The following is a 20,925-nucleotide window of genomic DNA, read 5'->3' as shown; positions in this document are numbered from 1 at the left end:
TTCTGAAATAACCATTCACTAAACCTAGGACTAAGGGAGAAAATATGGCAAATCATCCTTCTGAAACAGCTGAGGATGATGACTGTTACACAGTATTGCATGATGCAGAGAAAAAGAAAGAAAATGAAAGTCATTAAGCACAGTCCTCCAGAGCTGGAAACTCTGGGGAAAGAGCTGTCACATGAATCTGTCCTTCTAAAAACAATACTTTGAATTCATATTACTTCATAAATGAAAGCAGACTGAACTACATTTTCTTTTTATAACCACTCTTTAAAATTAGTGAATGACTTAATAGATTGTATATATTAAATGAAAATTGCTACTGTTTACAAAATCTTAAGAAAAAAGAACAGAAAAATACATCATCCTTTCACCATACAGGTGGCACTTTTTTCACGTCCAATAGAAGAGCAATGTAGTGGTTAATTCCACATGAAACCGGTCTGAGGAATGACTCAGGCTTATGTATGTGTCACAGCTCTCAATTTTGGATTATTTCCAAAACTGGGAGGCAGGGGAAAATCTCATCTTCACATTTCTTGATTGTCTGTCCTATCAGAGCTCAGGACTTGTGTGAGGATTAGTACTGCCATCTTAATGAAACTTAAAATCAAAGCAAAATAGTTTAATTCTCTATTTTCTTATGCAAGTAAACACATAGTAAAGTAAACTGAACTTTCAGTTTGGGGGTTCTAAACTATTGCACAAAACTAATTTCAAACATTTCTCAGCATTCTAACGGGGACTCCAGTTCTGAACAGGGCCTCTCTCTACAGCTGGACCAAAACCACCCTAGTTACACCGAGTCCTTTTAGATGGGGAAAAATCATTAACTTTCTACCTTTCCTCTCTGTTTATCTTTAAAGGGATATCTATAGCAAATTCATGGTCTCCTGCAAAAGGTCTGGACTCACTGCCTGATCTTCCCATCCTCCGTTCTTCATCAGTTTAAAAGCTTTAGCTGAGTGTTTCCCTGCACTAATACATAGGGACAACAAGAACAGACAGTTTCTCAGTGCACCATAACCTCTTGTTGGCACAGTGAGATCTCACTCCCTCGATGAGCTCCAACAGCAGATGACCTTCTAGTCAAGGGGAGAATACTTTTGCATAAGGTCATTTCTGCATTCTCACTTTTTTTCATGTTAATAGAATGCTTTGATTGCATTTCCAAATGTCAAAAGGGAGGATATTCCAGAATTAAGGTTGACTTTTACTGCACAGGTGCTGTGGTTGGGCATTTCCTGAACACCTGTTTTAACAAACTTTTTTTTTTCCCCAATATAACTTGCAAATACTATTTTTAGTGCGTGCATTAAAAGAGGCAACCCAAACCACAGCTTTAGGCCTGGACCCATTCTCTGGCTCCAAGGTAAGTGGCAGAGGATGGCTTGCATCCAAGCAGCTCAACTCTCTTCCTTCCCCAGAACAGGGGGTAACTGCCTACTGGAAACGGATCCTGGCTTGTACGCTTCCTCTGGCTGAGCTCAGATCTGGAGAACACCAGCTGGCTGGACCAAAACTGTGCCAAAGCGAGTGCTAAAAATTAAACTCCAAAGACCATTGCATGCCAGTACTTGAGCCCATGCTTTGTCTCTGTTTTGTTTATTAGTGTACATATTGCCAGTAGGTTGGGCAGGAGGATCAAAAAGCAGTCAGGAAAGGAAAGAGCTATTTATGGTAAAGGATAACTTTGGCCCAAGAACAAACATGTATAAATTAACAATTAATATATTAGGCTTCAAATTAAAAGAAGGTTTCCAACCATGAGGTGAGTCAAATTCTAAAACAACATTCCCATAGAAGAGCAGGGGCAAGAAACTTAACTCATTTTATCCTAGAAATGGACAAACCTTCAAAAGGACTGAATGATACAATTTCTCTTGATGGCAGGGGGCTCAGCCTGGGAAGTCCTTTCACTCCTACCTACGTTTTAGTCCTTCCTAGACTCCTAATGCAATCAGATGTCATCAAACAAAGAGAAAAGTGATGACATAATATGGCTCTGAAGTCACTGCACCTGATAGTGTATCTCTCCCTTTCTTCAAATTAAATGCACTATACAAAAAAAAAAAAAATCACAATTTTTCATTGAACAGGAATAGTCTCAGTTTTCCCTGTAAATAGTGAATATTTATATCCAATCCCATTTACACAGTGTTTTGTTTTCAGATGAACCCGTTTTATCATGAAATTCCCTAGGGTTGTAATTACTGTGAATAGGATGACATAGACTAATGCAAATCAAGAGATGTAGGAAACAAATCTGGGAACAGAGATATTTATTTCTCATATGTTTATCACCTCTAAATTACTGGAATCAAAATATGAATATAATGAGGAGCTACTTAAGTATGGTAAAAATGATAAACTATGTTATTTTCTTTGTAAATAGAATTGTAGAAGCAAAATAACATGGAGTTTTTTTGAGCTTGTATAACTGTAATTACTGCATTAGGCTACACAAACTGATCTCATGACAGGCAAACAACTGAATTTTAGACATAATAAGCAGTGGTTGTCTTGTCCTGTAATAAACATCTAGTTGCACTATAGATGTCCAAGATGATGTATCAGCTTGAGTTTGCCTACTCCCAACACTGCCTGGCTTGGTGACTGTAGTGTGTAATTGTCGTCTTTTTCTCCCAAAGTGGAAAACAGGGCAAAATGTGAGGAAAGTTAAAAATCATATGAACATCAGGGAAATAATGATTATTTAATACAGTAACTATAATTCCTTGTAATGCTGTAGGCAGTGTGTTTTACACTGTCTGTGAACATGCTTCTTGGAAGCATGAGCTCCAGTACTTTTGAATAGTCATGCCAGTGCCTCTGGTATTCCTGTTTAAGAAGCAATGACGAATCTCCCTGTTCCTTCATGACTGGAAGCCTGTGGATACTGAAATATCCCCTAGTATGAATGTGGGGATAGATATCAACTATAGCATCTTGAAGAAATCAGTATCTGTAGGATAAGCAAGTGCTCTTTTTTCATCCAGCATGTCAGGAGGCACTCCACAGTAGATGGCTGGTGGACTTCAGGAAGTGAGTATTCTTCAGTGAGGACTACTAACTGCATCTGCTGAACAGAGAGTTGAGCACTGCTCTCCAACCCTCCGACCAAAGCCAGTACAGAAACCTCTGCAAATAAGAATAAATTGTCCTCGTGGGCTGGGTATTCCATCATTTCAAAAACAGGACAAAGGTGTTGTTTGGACTCTGGTAAATTGAGCCATGCTGAACACTGCTGAACATAATCACTAGCAACTACCACAACACAGTATACTCTGGTTACATGCAAACTCAAGGGTTGGAAAACAGCCGATTTGTCTGTCCCAATATATACTCTGGTCTCTTTCTGACTGAATGCCAAGACCAGAGTTGGATAGGCACCATTCATCCCTGCAACCTCCCTCACCATAGAAGGAAACAAATTACTCCATCAAAGTAATCACAGTGCACTCCAGCAGGTCTCCCTGATCTGGACAACTGAATAACTTTCAAGATCACACATGTAAGTAATTCCTCAAAAGCAGATGTAGTGTTTTTGAGTGCAATCCCAGATGAATCAGACCCCTCTTAGCACGTATGTGAAAAAACCCCGTGAGTTAAGACCAAAGAAAACCTTTGAACTGCTGCTGTCCTCTGATCTTCTTGGAACCTTAGTGGCTGTAAAACTTTTAGAGTTTCAAGGAGCCCCACATTTCTAGTAATGTCTTTTAACATCCAGAGGGTCATCAGAAGCCAAAGGGGGATTGCCAAGGATCACAGAACTCCAGCAGCATCAGTTTTTCCCAAGTTATGCTCTCCATGTACCAGTTTTTTTCTAGCTGAGAATTCCCTCATGACAGCGAGATCTTCAGATGCTCATTTTAGACTGCTTTAAAACTGTAGTATATTGAAAGAATAGTAGAAAGAAGCTTTCATGTAAGTCAAGAAATGGACATTTACTTTTTAGCAGCTACAACTATATTTTTACAGGCTCTGATCGAGTTTTAACAGCATCAGTGCAACTTCCTATTTTGGGCTTGTCTTCCTTGCCAAAAACTTTTCTTAGTTTTTTTTAATATTAATATTATCAGAGTATCTTTTGCATGCTAATTATCCTTCTGTAAAATCCTACTGGAAACAAACCTGTCATTTTACTGCAAAGTAAAGCAGCGAAGACACTAGCAGACAGAAGCAGTTTTAGACTTTCAGTAAAAATTCATCATTCCTTACCTCCATCAGTAGTTCAGACGAGGATGGTAGTCAGATGAACAAAGCCCACTTTCCTTCCAGTGAAAACAAAGACTACACTCTAGCTTTGTCTACCGCTTGTCTCCATAGCTCCTTCTGGGCAAACAAATCTCACACACAACCATATAACTCCATCCTCCTTCACTTGCACTTCTTGAACAGATTTCCAATAGTCTGAAGCACCTATGCTCCACTCCTATGCTGCACTGCTTGCTGCTTCTTTTTCCTCTATCTAGATGGCTTTCAGAGTGCACTTTTTTTTAAAGAATCATCATAATGAGGTACTGAGCTACTCATAATGTAATTTCAAGAAATAATTGAATTTCAATTCATAAATATTTTTCTTTCTAATTTGGAGACATCTCTATTCATCCAGAATATTACATTTACCCTCAGCTGGTCTGCCAATCAGTCTGCCAAATGAACCGGCCAGTTAGTGATTTTACCATATAACAACATCATTATCCCTAAAATCCCAGTCTGTATTAATGTATTATGGAGAATCAAACAGTTACACGGAAACTACTTTTTGCAAATTAATCTTTAGAGCCAGATCATGTGAATGAAAAAAATGCACCTGAATCCTGTGCTCTCATGGTGCTCAATGAAATAAAAGTGGCTCCATAGTGGTGTAGGTGTCCCCTTGGACCTAAGTCTTCATTGAGTTGTTCACTTACTTGCTGATTAGTAATATTGAATAACCACAAAAGTTCTCCCTATCATTTGTATAAAGCACAAAGGATCTATGGTGCTTAAAAGAAACCAACAGTCACTTTGGTAACTGTTAAGCATAAGGTGGCTCAATTAGAAATTCAAAATATGTACTTTGATCCAATATCAAAGTACTAATACTCAGTTGTGGTTGTGCTCTGAGATTAGAATATATGAGTTCTCAATCACAGAATAACACCTAGTACATTTTGTGGTATCCAAGATAGGGAAGGTCTCTTACGGAGACAGTTATCTCAATGTACTTCCTCAATATCAAAGTAATTCATATAATTTTCTGTAGATCTTGCACGTTTGCAAGGTTTTTCTTTTCTGTAGAGAAGTGATTCCCCTACAATTAAGTACTTCTGTAAATAAAACCTGAAGAAGCTTGAGGGCACCTTTTGAGTTTCTTGGCTCTATATACCTCAATTTTAACTCTTATTTTTTATTTCTATGTGCCTGAAGTAGGTTAAGAAAGCTTGTACCTATTACTGTATGTCCTTAAAAAAGAACAGGGGGAGAGGAGTTAACTGAGCTAACACTACAGACTGGGCCTCTGGTGCCAGCAAACGCCTCCACACGCTCAGAGTCTGTAACAGATTAGATGGGATTAGTGTGTTTTGTTTCTAATACATACACACTGGTGTTTACCTTCACAGTTTAGGTGGTTTCATAGGAGAAATTTTTCTATTTTCCAAGCTTGTGCAGAGCACTTTTTAACCCAGCAACCTCAATGGCTGAGGCTGAATCTGATTCTGCATATTCCTGAATTCTGGCTGTTCCAGCTGGCAGCCAAGCTATTGACATGCGGAGTAGGGTCATCCTTCTCATGGCTGGAGCCATAGAAAGTACAGCAGATATTCCATAGAATTCCAAAATAAACAGCACTTAACAGCCATTTCTCACCTGCAGAAGATGGTGAGACTCTTCCATTCACACTAGACTGGAAAGGCATGATTTCTGCTTCAATTGTTGCTATTTCTATATATGCAGAACAGTATTCCTGGTGAAGGTCAATCCTGCTGAGTGGGTGGAACCAAATCCTGCGAAGAGCTGGGATGACCAACACTATTTTCCACAGCTTCCCTGTGAAGAAACAGGTTTTCACAGAACTATGACTGGTGCCTGTGTTCACCCTCAAGCATTTAGAAATGCAGATGAGGTATGCCATAAAAGACTGCGGTTTGCAGTTGTGCTTTGGAAACCTACCACTCAATGCACTAACGGTCCATGGCTAACCAGTTCTCACTTGGTAAATCAAAAGTTGGTACTATGTTGGAAATGGGCAAGACTAATAAAAACATGCTTTTTTATGAGTTATGGACATAACTTATCAAAGATTTTAAACTATTAAACTCTGAACTTCATAGAAAAGAATTCCCAAACCGTACTGAGGTCAATGTCAGCAACAATACACTTGCAAATTGCCAGTGTAAAGGAAGAGATGAAAAGGGCATTATTCCACTATAGCTGGGCTTGGTTAAACACAGGGGCAGGTTCAAGAACTCAGATCAGGGATGGAGAGAAAAGGTGCGCAATGCTAGGGTGGTAAAGAAACTTAATCAGGCCCAAGAGTCTTATCGTCTCTACATGACTATCAGTAAGGTAACTGGACGCAGGGCATCCACTAAAGCTTTCCTGTCATGACTAACGGTGGACTGTGACAGAGCTCAAGGCAGAGAAAGGACAGAAGTGTTTTCCATAAGGTAGGTAACTGCTATGACAGACTGCTCTTTCACACTTTCCAGGGCTTCTCCCCAGGAGACTAAACTTGTCATCTGTTCTAAGGAGGAAATATGCCATAACATTTTAATTTCCTGGCCCTATTTGCTAAATGTGTAGACTGTGGAAGCAGTATTGGTTGATCACCGCTAGGTGATATACAAAATATCCTTTCAGTGAGTGTGGTCCTTGATTTTTTTGTTGTTACAGGCTTCCTCCCTTTCACTGCTTGTCTATTGCTTGAATCATAACCTTTTAGAGGAAGAGACTATTACAATATGCATATAAAACAGTCTGACAAAGCTCAGAGGGTAACACAAGAACGCCAAGGTAATTCAGCATGGTAATAATCAAGAATTGAAAAAAAAAACTGTAATGAATTTGTCAGCAGTGTCATGCTGTAAAAGAAAATTATCAGCCAATTTTTCTGGATTGGATGCAGAGGCACAAAGAGATTAGATGTTTAACTGCCCTATACTGAAACTCAAATATATAGTGGAGTTGGGGATGGGTTCAAAATCTTTCTGTACCTGAACAGCTCATCTTTACTTTGGCAGAAACCCAGTCTTTTGAAAACTTATCATTAATTCTACGTTAAAACTAGACAAACTTTTCTAATGAAATATCTTACTGTGTACTCTGAGCATACCTAATCTTGCTTAGGAAATGACCACTGACTTGGGCTGACTATCCTTTATTCACTCCATGTTAACATGCTTTTTAATCATCACCAAAGACTGCTGTCTCAGGAAATGCTAGTTCCGTAAACCATTTCTTCTTTCCATTCAATGCATGATCAAGATTTAGTCTGTGCTAACCTGACAGCTGTCTTCTCTGAAGAGGACTCAAATTCTGTCGCTACTGCTGGGATGGATTTGCCAGCAGGACTCCACGCAGTAAAAATCAAGTGTCGTTTTTCCACACCCAACCCTAATACACTATTTACATGGTATGCAAATTGAATAGTATGTTAAAAGACCTGCAGGATCACCTTTACACAAGCATTAGGAGGCACTGCTCAACAACTTTTCTGTGGCTGGAGCAGGTAAAAGGAGTTTTCAAGCTCTAGTTGAAATGCTTGTTCCAGTGCCTAACTTGTATTCGCCGATTATGGAAAGGCAACACTGAAATGGAAATCGCAAATCCGGAGCTGCCTCCCGGGCGTGCACGCCGCTGCCGCAGCTAGGTGCTGCTCTGAAAATACCGGACACTTGCTGGGAGCTCTGCCAGCCCTCCCAGCCCGCTGCCTTCCCCGCCGCAGGCCGAGGCGGCGCCCCGGCGGCGGGCCCCGGGCCGGAGGGACCCCCTCCCGGTTCTCACCGGCGTGGCTGGGGGGACCCAACCCAAGGGCTTGGCTCGACGCCGGCAGCCTAATTGACCTCAAGTGCCGCGGCGGCCGGAGGCTTCCCCGCAAGTTGCCAGAGACCCCGGCCCCGCTCCGCCCCGCCCCGCCCCGGGCGGCTGGGGTCGCCTCGCTCGGTCACCGCCGAGTCCGCAGGCATCGGGCGGGAGAAGCCCTCTGCCAGCCTCCCCACCCCGGGGGCCGGTACCGAGCGCCCCCTGACCCGCATCCCTCGCATCATCCCCCCCGCATCATCCCCCCCGCATCCCGTCCCATCCCCGCCCGCCGCTCTCCCGCGGGGGCCAGCCCACGGCCCTGCCGGCCCCGCGGCGGGCGCGCTTCCCTCCTGCGCTGCGAAAGGGCAGGCTCGGCTTGTTCCTGCCTCCAACTTCCCCTAAGTTTACTCGGGTTTCCCCCTCCCCGCGGGGTCTGCCAGGGCTCCCGGTCCTCCAGGAGGGAGGGAGGGAAGGAGGGCGGGAGGGAGGGGAAAGGCGTGTCTTGCCTGGGCTGCCGCTGCCGCCGCTGCCGCCGCTGCTGCCGGAGGCAGATTGGAGATATAAAAGACCTGGCCGGGCGCCGGCTGTGGCTCCAGTCGGTGCGGGCGCTCACGCCGCGGGAGAGGGGCGCAGCGGGGCGCGCAGAGCGGCGGCGGGGGAAGCGGGGCAGGCAGAGGCAGCGCGGGGCTCGCCGTGGGCAACCCCAATGCGTGGACTATCCGCTGCTGCATTATGCTGGAGCTACAGTTCCGCTGAAGGGAGTTTGCACACGGCCGGCTGGGCTGGACTGCAGCGCTGCCGTTCCTTATGAAGAAGGCACAAGTGAGTGAGGCCGGGCGGCGGGGGCGAGGGGCGGCCGGGGGCGGCCGGACCTACCTGCCGGGCACGGGCTGGACCGCGGCTCCCCGGCGGAGAAGGTCCGCTGCGGCCCGGGGGCGCTGCTGGAGCGGAGAGGGGTGCGCGGGTCACGGCAGCCGCCGTGCGGGGAGCGCGCACCCGCGTCCGGGGCGGGGGGGGGGGGGAGGGGCGGCGGCTCCCCGGCGACCCGAGAGGTGAGGGGCGCCGGGGATGGGAACTGCTGCCGTTGACGAGCGATTTGGGGGAGCGGGGTCGGGAGAGAAAAAAATTACCGCCCGGTCTTGCCCTCGACGCCCGCAGCCCGTGGAAAAGTTGGAGCAAGTGGCCGGATCGGCAGCTGAGCCGTGGGAGATCTCAGAATGCACTCGGAAAAATTGCCGTAATAAATCAGTTGCCTGTGTTACACTGACGAGCTGAGTGCGAAAACACGAAGTAATCGGAGGCAGCAGTGCCGTGGCTGCTGTGCTCAGTAGCCCCATTCAAGCCGCTCCAGCGTGCTGCGCCGGGTCGGGGTTGCGGGGAGCCCCCGGCATTCCGCCCCTCGCCCTCCCTCGCCCCGCCGTGAAGAGCCGCTCCGTACCGTTGTGGGGGTCCCTGCCTTTATTTCTCCGAGTTTGGTAGCGATTGCCATCGCTGTGCTGTGCGTTTTTTAAAAGGAAGGATGGGAACAGACACGAGTGGAAAAATCGTCTCGTAACAAGAAGCAGCTCAGGGAAACTCTGAAGAGTAAAAGTTTAAGGCTTGATTTTGCAAGGTGCCTGTACCCTCCATCCTGGGTGACCTCAGTGAGAGCCAGGGCTACTCAGTACCGAGACTGAGCTCTGAGGGAGAACAATGCATAGACACGCACACCGCTGCTCCTGCGCTGGGGGTTTTGCTTTCCCCTCCACTTCTTGCGTAGAAGCAAGATACTTTTTTGCCTTCCCCTATTTCTTGGTGATTGCTGGGTCGCCCATGCACCAGTAGCCTGAAGACACTTCAGCATACAGTCATTGGAAAAGACATAAAATATATTTTTTAAAAAAAGGAAGGACCTTACTGAAGTCTTTTGGGCATAGTTTTTTAAGAGACGACGGGAATTAGAAGTACTCGCTTTCTGAAATATTTAAATCTCATCTGGCCCAAGCACTGGAGAATGTACCCATGCTTAACGAGTTATAACTTAGAGACTTAATTTTTGTGATGCTGAAGTACAGTGAGGTATTATCTTAAATTATCAGTTCTGATTTCTAACAGCATATATCCATTGCTGTTACTCCCTTTGGATGACTAAAGATGCCTTGCACCTCAAAGCTGTTGTTTCAGACCTTATACACTTACTTGGTCAAATACGCTGAATAGATTATTAGTTGGGAAGGGTCTCTTAAAGTGCAAGAGCCATATTTATGTGTGCTTCATTATATGCATTCATTTAATATTGGAGTGAATAGCAGTGAAGTCACAAGATATTATCCTAGCCCACAGAAACATACATCTAGGGCTATTTCTTCAGAGAAGAAAAAAATGTTGAGCAAACAAATGAGGATTTATGAGTGCAAGCGGTCAAGCATTTTATTTCATATGAACTGTAAACTTCTAAAACCAACACAGTACTTTTGCAAATTCAGAGCAAAGCAGGAATAATCCTTCTCTCCCAATAAACTGGGAAAGACAGGCAGTCTTGGCATTCAGGACCATATGGCTTGACTCAGGGGCTCATGAGCTGTAGCCTGTGGAACAGCTTCTTGTTGTGGTGGTGAAGCATCTGTCAGCCTTCAAGCAGTTATGCTTCCTGCTTTTTGGAGACAGTGACAGGCTCCTAGCTCTCCAAAGGATTGTTTTCTTCATTTTAAGGATTAGCGAACAAATGTGATACCAAACCATTTATTAATCTGAGGGGATCAGAGCAGGAGATACTTTGAGAAAGACTTTCCACTAAAACTGTGAAGACCCTTGTGTAAAGAGAGAGCAAGTGAAGTGGATACGAGGAGGACTTAAGCGCATTGGGGCAGCTGGCACATTAAAGTAAATTTTAGTCTTTATGCTCTCCTGTGGCTACTTTTGCCATTGTCTAGACTGGTAACTGGTGTAGTGAAAAAACAGGATTGGGAAGCCAGGACCAGGAAAGAAGTTAACATTTCTTATGATAAAATATTCTGCAATAGACATAGTACAGAAAGTGAGAACCACTACATCACTGAGCCTTGAAAACACTTAGTAATACCTGGATAGTGGTTAAAATAAATCAGGGATTTTGATGTTTGAGGTAATGTTACACAGGGATAATATATAACTAGTGTAGCTGAAGGAGTAGCTGAGTCATACATCAGTGCAACAAAAAGTGCTGAAAGAGAAGAGTCGTGCTGAATGCTAGACTAGAAGTGAGGAGGTTGGTCAGTTTATTTAAATCAGTCTTAACCTGAGAAACCACAGGAACTGCAGAAGCATGTTCCCCAAACATGTAAGTCCTAGAAGGATTGTTTCTGAAACTATACAGTATGATAAATGTATAATGTACCCACACCTCCTGGATATTTATTTTTTTTTTAAAGTAATAATGCCTTTAGAAATGTGATTAAACATTTAGAATCCAGTTATACAAATCCTTTTTTAATGGGACTATTTCCATGGATTGATCTTACTGAAGGACTACTTGTATGAGAGGATTTATATACTTAGTAATTAAAACCATTATCAGAAGTGTGTTTATGTCATTCTGCGTGTTAATATTACAACAAATAAAATATCACTGATGTCTGGACAGCCTTTTACATTTTGAACAAAACAGGATGAGTGATGCTAATGTGATACAATCTTGCAAAAACATGTAGCAGATTTTTGATTTGCTTGTTCTTTGTTTGGTTTGAAGACAGTCTAAATAGGATTAAGTTACTAAGAAATATGCTGCAAGGAGGGGTCACCCATGGGGCTAGCTCAGAAGGCTGCTGATGTTAAGGTACCACAGATACTTGGTTCAAGCACTTGATCTTCAGCAGTGGGTTAAATGCACAACCACTTAGAAACCTCAGTATTAGAAAGGTCTTGGATCCGAGCTTGGCTTTTTACCTCTGAATGTGTGCATTACTGCTGGTAGTTAAATGACCTTCTTCAGTTGTCCTATCTGTAGTACATTTGTGTCACTCAAGTGGGAGCCTCTGTAGAAATTATTATGGAACAGTACCTGGAAAAAAATTAGTACACAAATTGCCTGCTCCGGTCTCATATCGGCAGGCTAAATCAGAAACGCGAAGGAGGTATCTGATACCTTGGTGTGAGCTTTCAGAGTCATTATTTTAGGGGAAACAGTGAGCTCTGATCTCCAATCTTTCTTGCTCATTCTGCAAAAAAGTGAACACTAGGCACTTGAAGACGTTTGGAGCTCACGGTAGGTATAGATCTGCTGCTCATCAGGTAGAAAAAGAGAACTTGCTGGAGCCAGAAAGTTGTTGTGCTATTCACAGCGAGTAATGGACTAAGGTCTCTTTCTCTTTTACCCTGGTTTTGACTCTGCTTAGGGGTGGCCAGTTTGCAAGTACTGCAGCTGGAAAGCACATCCTGGAATAAAGTGTCGTATGGAGAATAAACAGCAGATGACCTGGAAGACTCTAGGGTGGGGTAGCATTTTGTAAGTCGTGTTTAGTGATCTTTTTATTATTTTTCTTTCCTTCGCCTGCTTGTATCATGTGCCTGTAAGTTTTTATCTCCATGAACTATGTGGCACTTGGCTTTATAGTTTAAACTGAGGCCGCTAACGCTGTCTGCTTCTGACCCAGTTCTGCTGTCGCACTGAAATCTAGTTTCTCCTTTTGTGCACTGCATGTCAGTTGTTCAGGTACAGTTCTGCAAGCTGACAGTGCCATTCTCCAAGTTTTGTTATGTGACTTAATGGTATGCTGGCTCATGTAATTGCCATATTGTACGAAAGTTAAGAGTTGGCAAGATGCAGCCCTTGGCTTCGGGTGGGCAATGCTCAGTATGCAGTATGTAAACACAACACCCATTTGTTTGAAGCAAGGCAGGAAAAATCTCCCTACGCAATTCCATTTGAGTGGTGTGGGAGCTGACAGATGAAAACGAAAGCGTTTGTTCTCACCCTGGTCTTTGGTATGCCAAACCTGAGGTTAGTCAGCCTTTTAAACATACTGCAAATCTGCTTGTTTTTTGGTTTTGGTTTTTTTTCCCTGTGCACTTGTGGAAAAAGGAGATGGACGAATGTAAGGTGAGTGAAGAGGGGTAGGGCTCCTCTTTATTTTTATCGATTGGCCCATGTTTGCATTGCGTACTGAGTCATATGTAAACCTGCAAAACTGATGTTCGTAAATATTACTGATGCTGAAATAACTGACTGCGGGGAGCACATAAAATATAGATTTCTTTGCTGGATGGTTTTAGTTATTGACAAATGTAAATAGTATCAGACATATATTAGTATGAGAATGAAAACTGGAAATACGTTACAGTTACAAACAGAGAAAATAGAAATAGTGTTAAGTATTTTATTTGATTAAAGCTGGTAGCATGCATAATATCTGAAGTCAATGAAAGTAGATACACTAATGAAGACGTTATTTCTACTGTATATCTAAATAAAAGCCAGTTTAGGAGTTCAATTAATGAACACTTTGGATCACAGTAACGTAGCAAATAAATCATCCTCTAATTTCCCATTATTATCTAATAACCACTGGGTGAATGATTGGTTGTTGTTTCTGTTTAAACAATGTTTAAATTATACGAGGTAGATGGATGTGATAACCATTTTAAACCTGATTAGGAATTTTCTGCTTTATACATATTATTGCGTTATTGTTGCTGCGTGGAGCAGACTTAAGTTTAGGTGCAAGGTGAAAATAGCATCAGGTCTAAGATGTCGCTGCAGGTATTGCCTGAAGGAGGCCCTTGTGCTACTCACTGCTTTGGAGCCATGCTTTGGAGCACACTGTTTTGCAAAGTGGGTAAGTCCTGAGCCTCCAGCTATTCCATTACCACTTGAACCAATGCTAGAAGTGAGACCAGGTGGTGCAGGCTGCAGGAGGTGAGTGCAGGCTTCCACCTGAAGGATTAACAGTGTTCATTGGCAGTGGTCAGGGCTCCTGGAAGGCTCTCTCAAGCAGGTCTGCTGTAGACCCACCTTTCAGATACCTCCTAGCCCCAAACCTTCACTGCTGTTAAAGAGCACTTGTAAGTATGAAGGGACTGCAGCATTTGGTTATTTTTCTTTTTCTTCATTTTTGCTGCAAAACCTACTGGATGGAGAAGATCAGATTCAGGAATGACCCTCGAGGTCGTATTTAGCCCAAGCCTCAAGAGCTACCTCTTCTCCCATCTGTGATTTGGTGCCTGTTTATAACAGCCATTTGCATGGTATTTCTTAATGTTCCAGTGAAGAGTTTCTAGGAGTCAGGCTGGGTATCTTGGTACTTCTCCACCTTCACTGGCTTCTCTCTGATTTTGGGCAGCGGAGCTGGGAAATCAGAGAGGGGTGTGTGCTGGCAGCCTTTGGGCTGGGGCAGAGGTGGGTTCAGCTCAGACTGATGTTCTGCAAAACCTGCAGGTTTAGACTGGTCTGTCACAAGAGGATGAGTGTATGGTCTACAGAGATTACCTCTGGGTTTGCAAACAACCTTGATTCAATCCAGACAGAGAAAGGCTGATCTAAAAGAATTTACTTGAGCATACTCATTGGAGTGAGAGAGACACAGGTTCACATCTTGGGTCGGAACTTAGGTCTCCAAGAAGGCTCTAACCATCCAGCCTGTCTTGTTGAAACTGTTCTACTTTGTATAAGTAATTATGCATTGTGCCAGAGGGAAGAAAATAAAAAATCAAGTCCAGACTCTGAATCTGAAGTGTAACTTCAGTGTTGCTCCAAATGTGAATTGGTCCTACGCAGATTAAGATTTTAACGCCCCTGACTTAAGTCATACTTTAAGACCAAATTAACTGACCTGCTAGGCTTATTTGTTCAATCTTGAGGGTGGCTGACATATGAACTAGGAATGTAGGGGGGACTGTGTTTCAGGCCACAAGTCCAGATTCACAGATTGCGAATTATGCCAGCCTCTGAACCTTCATTCAGAAAGATTTAGGCGTCTGCAAATGAGAGTCTGAAAACATCAGTCTGCCAGTCTTATCTGTTTGTGTAGCTTGGTATTTCCAAGCATGGCCATCCTACATGACTGCACCTGGCTTCAACACAATCACATTAACTGTCTCACTGACAATAAACTCTTCATCCAGTGTCTTATTCAGCTGGTCTTCTGCTTTTCGTTTGTTCTGCTGCCATCAGCTCCAGGACATCAGTTCACTGACAGTTAAGGCCAAGGATAAGTGTAGTCCAGTTTGCTCTACCATCTCTTCTTTAGAAGTACCTTAAGAAGTTTTTAGAAACACCCTAAATATAGCTTTAGGAATACATTAAGTATATGCAGTCTATGCAGTATGATAGCACCTACATTCTGCATTTGCTTTGGCTGGAATCTCTCAACTTGATGTAGGCAGGATCACTTGTACTGATAGCCTTCCAGTGTCTTTCCTCCTCAATGAACAACACTTTTTTTTTTCCTTGCAAGTAATGAAAGTTGGAAAGAAATCCAAATACCTCACCCCACTGAACCAGTGTCCACATAGATACAGAGGAACACACACCATGCAAAACCAGCTGTTCATATCCAGTATTCTTTATTTGGATGCCAGCCTCTGTTTGTGCAGAAACTTGCATACAGTGAAGTCCTAAGCATGGCGTGCAAGCCTTCTGCCTGAGAGATTTGAAAATCTGTATGTCATGTGGGCACAGCTGAGCCCTTGGAATGTCAACTCTCAACCTAGAATAACACGTGTGCAGAAGTACCTGCCAACGGTGTGTATTTCCTTTACAGTAGAGACATAATCTGTCTGTCAATTCACACCATGCTTCATCATGAAAGAAGTAAGGCAGAGGATAGTACAAGAGAACCTCCTTGGAATAAAGGTTTATCTGAGTCCTGTACAGGATAATCTTAAATCCTTCTTGTCATCTGGATCTATAGCTTTTTCTTTGTGTGTTTTTGTTCTTTATTGTGAAACTCAGAATTCCATGACAGGTAAAGTTAATTCCTCATTTTTTGAGGAAGAACTTAATAATGCTCAATTATTTTTTTTTTAAAGGAGTTTTATGATGACAGGTGATAGGTATATATATATTTATTTTAATTTGTAAGTATCAGGAAAAAATAAAATTTTCGTTGCTACCTTGTGCTTGCTTGGTAGCAGCAGACCAATATATGTCTTCCAGTTGTGTTTGCAGTATGATACATCACTGGATGGATTCTTCGATCTGTTTAGTAACACATGACCTCTAATTACCTTTTGAAAAAAGTTATTCTGGCAATATAAGTCAGACTGTAAAACTTAAGTTGTGCATGTCCTGACAATTTGTCTCCATTTAGAACAGAAAATGAACTCTGCAAATCATACAGCAACTGTTTTTGTAAGAGCTGCTCCTGGACAAAAGAATGAACTTAACAATGTCTACAACGCATACTGAAAACTCGGACTAATACACTGATGTGCAAGGTTCATTATTTTTTGAACAGTGCCTGTAAACGTGGAGATTTTAATGTGTGTAGGGAAGTTTGTTCCTCCATTTCATGTTGATCCAAAAATTTCCTCTCTGTTTATGGAGATTTCATAATTGTATAAAATGGGAGTAGGATATCAAGGTACTGACTTGTGGTCTAACTGAAGTAATGGCCTGAAGCAAGGCAGTAAGGAGTCAGGCACGACACATTTAAACTTGTAATATGCTGCATATATGCCGAATAATTCACTAAATGAAAAGAAGTGCTTAGAAATTTAGGGAGGTTGAAATTTAAACATGCTAATGCTTTATTGTAAAGAAGTCCTAAGTTCCCTCTAATTTCCAGCCTCCGTTTGCTCGTTATTAAGTGAACTCAGCAAAATTTGTCTTTTGCACTAAATGGCAAGCAGACAATATTATGCATTATGTCTTTAAACTGATACAGATCTGAATGCCAGTTCTTCTTGAGATTTGTTTCTCTTTTACTACTTTGAAGCATGCAGGAATAGGAACATTAGTCAGCCAAATGAATTTAGGAAGCTTGTATAACACTGCTTGGCATCCTCTTTCGTTTGGATTAAAAAATATGTTCCCGAATAAACAGAGCTTTTTGGTGGTTATTTTAAAAAGAAGAAAAAAAAGTCTCTAATATTTGTAATTGCTGTCTTTTTCATATTACTGTGGTTCTGCAACATGTGGATTGCGTTTCTGTTCTAATAGCAAAAACTATCAACGCTGTATTTGACGCCAGTTTAAATGGTTCTGATGGGTATTGCTTTTTTTATTTTCAAGGAAATACAAATCTTATTTATAAACCATAAGTTTAAATACTGTCATTGAAGCTGCTTTGATCTTCTGTATTATAATTCCTGGCAAAGAATGTGCCCTAGATTTACCATGCATTCTCTAAATCCATGTCCTTCTGGCCATAATCATAGTCTGTTCCAAACTGTTTTGATAAATTTCTTCAGTATTTATTCCTTTAATAGTGTAAAGCTGGGCAGTGAAAGCCCTCTTTTCAGGCTACTAAATCCAGTGAAAATCTTGCTATTTTTTAAAATTAGACTCCATTCCCAAGCAGGGTGGTGTTCATAATCCTCCATCAATTTTCTTCTGCCACAGATGCAAGAAGATTTTGTTCCTCCCCCCATGTCTGTGAACAAAATTTCTGGATTTTTTTTTCTATCACCACATCTCAAGCCCACATGTAAAAATGATTTTTTTCGTCCTTCAAGTTTCTCTCTCTCCCTATTCAGACAGAAAACTAACAGTGCTACCCTAATTTTTTTGTGCACCTTTCCTGGCCTCTGCTGTGTTTAAGTCTGCATCCTCACCTCTGACAAGAAAACTTCAGCATTTCTGGCATCCAAAATACTGAAGGTGTCTCTGTCACGATCCTGTTTCCTTCCATGTGATCTAAGCTTCATCTCTGTTGAATGTTTTCTACAATTTTTGTAGTAGTCTGTCCAGTGGCCATTTTTATTTCCCACAATCTTTTTGAGGCTCACTTCAAATATTAATTTTCTGAATAACCTTGTTTTACTGTATTTCATTTTGTCTGCAGAAAGTAAGCATCTCAGGATTAGAGTGAATCTACTGTTCTGTGGAATATGTGGTTTATTTATATGATGACGTTCATAAGCTATTAATACCGTTATGAAGAGCCCTCTGAAATATTGGTCTGCCATTTCTAGAAGTGACAATACCTCTTCCTCCATAACTTCAGTAATTTTCTTAATATATTAAGAAAATCCTTGCTTTTTTTTGAAGAGTCAGATACTTATTGAGACAAAAGGAAATCCTTTTACAAGTCATTGTTATTGCTTTCTCCTTTATCTCTCAACTTTGTTACCTAACCATGTTAGAAATATTTAATTTGGTGTTTTCATTTGGCCTTTAAAGAATTCTGGCCTGTAATGTTCTTTAAATCAACTGGAGTGAATTTCCTGTCTTTCTTCTCTTTCTCCTCAGCACATTTTAAAAAAATCTCTTCTCACACACAGGTTTTAGGAATCAACTAGACATTTGCCAGTAATAGATAGTCTACAGTGTCGTTGGTCATTCCCCATTGTAACAGAATGTTGCTGACATTTAAAAATGTGATTTTTAGCCCACTGGTTTATTTCTATTGGAACAAGTCCCTCTTGCTTTGCGTCCAAGAACATTATTTCAGTTACTGTTGAATTTGTACCTGTTTAAAGTGCTAATTGTCAAATTATGATGTGCTTTTTGGCTTTATTCACTATGATAGATTCCTCTTAGCGTACACACTCCATTACTTATTTTAGAGCAAATGGCATAATTCCTACAAAACTGGGAAGAATTTTTTCCTGTACAAGATGACAAGTATCACTTAAGTAAACTTGCTAAGAAACTGCATCACTAACAACAATACCTAACGTCTTACTGGAATTTTAGAGTGTAGACATTGAAAAGTATATACTCTGAGGAGATTTGCACTAATCTTCTCAATGATGGGATATATTTTCTGTGAGATTAATTATGGAAGCCAAAGAAATTTCATGATAGGCCAGGCAGCTTAATGTGGCCTCTTTAGGAGGAGCAATCCTAGGAAACGTGTGAGAACTAGGTGTATAAATCATCTAAGAAATCACATTATATTGTGTCAATATTTGCATTAGTTTCTCTATCAGCACATCTGTAACAAGGATGCTGTTGAACATATATCAGAATAGTTTCACTACTGACAACTGTGGTTCTTTCTAATTCACATGAATACTTTTGACCAGATTTAAAGCTCTATAGGAAGTAAATGCACTGCACACAATTTATAACTGCATTTTTTATAAGTAACCCCTGTGAAAATCATCAGTAAAATTAAGGTAAAATAGTTGTTTTTCCAAAGGGTTGCATTCTGTTGCATCATTGCAAATGTTGTGAGGATACCTAACATTTCTTATCAGTTATTTACTGAATTCAGAGTACTGTATTACTGGCGTCTTTAGAATTATATTTTATAAGCATTTGTATTTAATAGGCATTTATATTTCTCCAAAATTGTACGGACTTGGGGAGCTTTTTTTCTCAGATTATTTTCCTTCCAGTTGTGTCTGCATCTCCATAGTTATACCAAGCTGCAAACTGACTGACTCAACTTCTTCTTTCAGTGTGTTTACCACACACTTTCTGCAATTTTTAAGGAAAGCCGCAAGTGGAGCTTCAGGTTTAAGTTTAGATATTTACAGTTCTCTCTAGTTAGCATAACTCAAGCAAAAACATTGAGGCAGCATTTGAATGACATTCGTATTAATTCTGCGGTCACAATTCTGTGACAATGAAGTTAGCTGTGTTTCTTTGCCCTAAGCTGAGAGCACTTGCACATTGATATGTATCATCGGAATGTGCCTTTTCTTCCTGGAAATGTAGGGGAATTGTGGGGAAACACTGAAGTAGTAGAAACACTTTGATGGGGTTTGTAGTCGTTAGCCTATACAAATCCCAATCAAAACCAAAACAAAAAAAAAATCAAACCAAAAAAACTAAACTCACCCACAAACCACCAGGATATTAGAATTACAGTTTGTGTGGACATGTCTAAAGTTCAGGGCAGGATATAAATTATAACTCGTGTTTAATTTACAGTAAAGTCAAGGTGTTGATAACTTGGTAAAAATAGGTGATCATGGTGTTCCCTTCATTTTCTTAAATACAGAGTAACTCTTAGCACATTAACTCTTAATTCTTGTCTTTAGAGTTAATGAATATGTCCAGAGTTTAAAAAAGAATTTTTCTTAACAGCTTGCCTCTATTGTTTTGTTGTCAGCAGATCTTACTGTATTTAAATCAGTCAGTAGAAGGAAGGTGGGAACTCTATATTAATAGAGTTCAATGAAAGGAATAGAAAAGCCCAGCTCCTGTAAAAGAAATGCTTTCAATGTACTAAAATTCTTTGTGTCTCAAAATGGGTGAATAAAGAGAAAACATTGAAATGACTTATTTAGATTAAAAAAAAAAGTCTAAGAAGAAAACTAAGTAGCTTCATATTTTATCTCCCTTATTGTAACAGTTTGAGGAAAAAACGATTTAGGTACAGAAAGCAAAGTGTAGAAATAAGTCATTAATTTGTAACATGACAAAAACTTAAGAGGTAATGTTCTCTAATTGTCAGCAACCTCATATAGTTCAATCTGGTAAGAGGGTTCACAGATTGATGACAACATGTGCAAGCTACATAAATTACTCAGGTTAATTGAAATTAAAAGAGATTCTGAGGAACTTTATAAAGGTTTAGAGAAGATAGGAGAACAGATGGCATGATGGCAAGTGGAGTTCATGGTGTCGAAGAGCAAGGGGGATGCATTTTGGAAGGAATATTTTGAACTAATTGTAGCTATGTTAATAATAGCAGGTTTCATTAGTTATAAAAACTACTTACAAGCTCTTTTTTAATATTCTTGTAGCAATACTTGGTCAGGAAAAATGGATCAAAAATCCCTGTATTGTACCTGTGGTAGAACAAATCAACTAACATATTGGGATGCAGCAGAAGCAGAAAG

The 20,925-nt window shown here is 41.2% G+C and overlaps 1 protein-coding gene across 2 annotated transcripts in view; it reads left to right on the top strand.

Annotated features, from left to right (window-relative positions):
- Nucleotides 1-8,520: 8,520 nt before the first annotated feature.
- Nucleotides 8,521-20,925, top strand: part of KITLG (KIT ligand) — a 56,078-nt gene continuing 43,673 nt past the window's right edge. For both annotated transcript variants that reach the window (XM_087767206.1, XM_087767205.1), the window contains exon 1: nt 8,521-8,835. In XM_087767206.1, coding sequence (XP_087623332.1) covers nt 8,821-8,835 — 15 coding nt within the window. In that variant the 5' untranslated portion in view covers nt 8,521-8,820. The remainder of the gene's footprint in view (nt 8,836-20,925) is intronic.

Source organism: Nipponia nippon, unplaced genomic scaffold, assembly GCF_047370975.1.
Source record: "Nipponia nippon isolate SJK-2023a ecotype South Korea unplaced genomic scaffold, ASM4737097v1 scaffold_3, whole genome shotgun sequence".
NCBI classification, from domain to species: domain Eukaryota; kingdom Metazoa; phylum Chordata; class Aves; order Pelecaniformes; family Threskiornithidae; genus Nipponia; species Nipponia nippon.
Note: the sequence above shows the minus strand (reverse complement) of the source record. Positions and strands in the feature narration are given on the sequence as shown.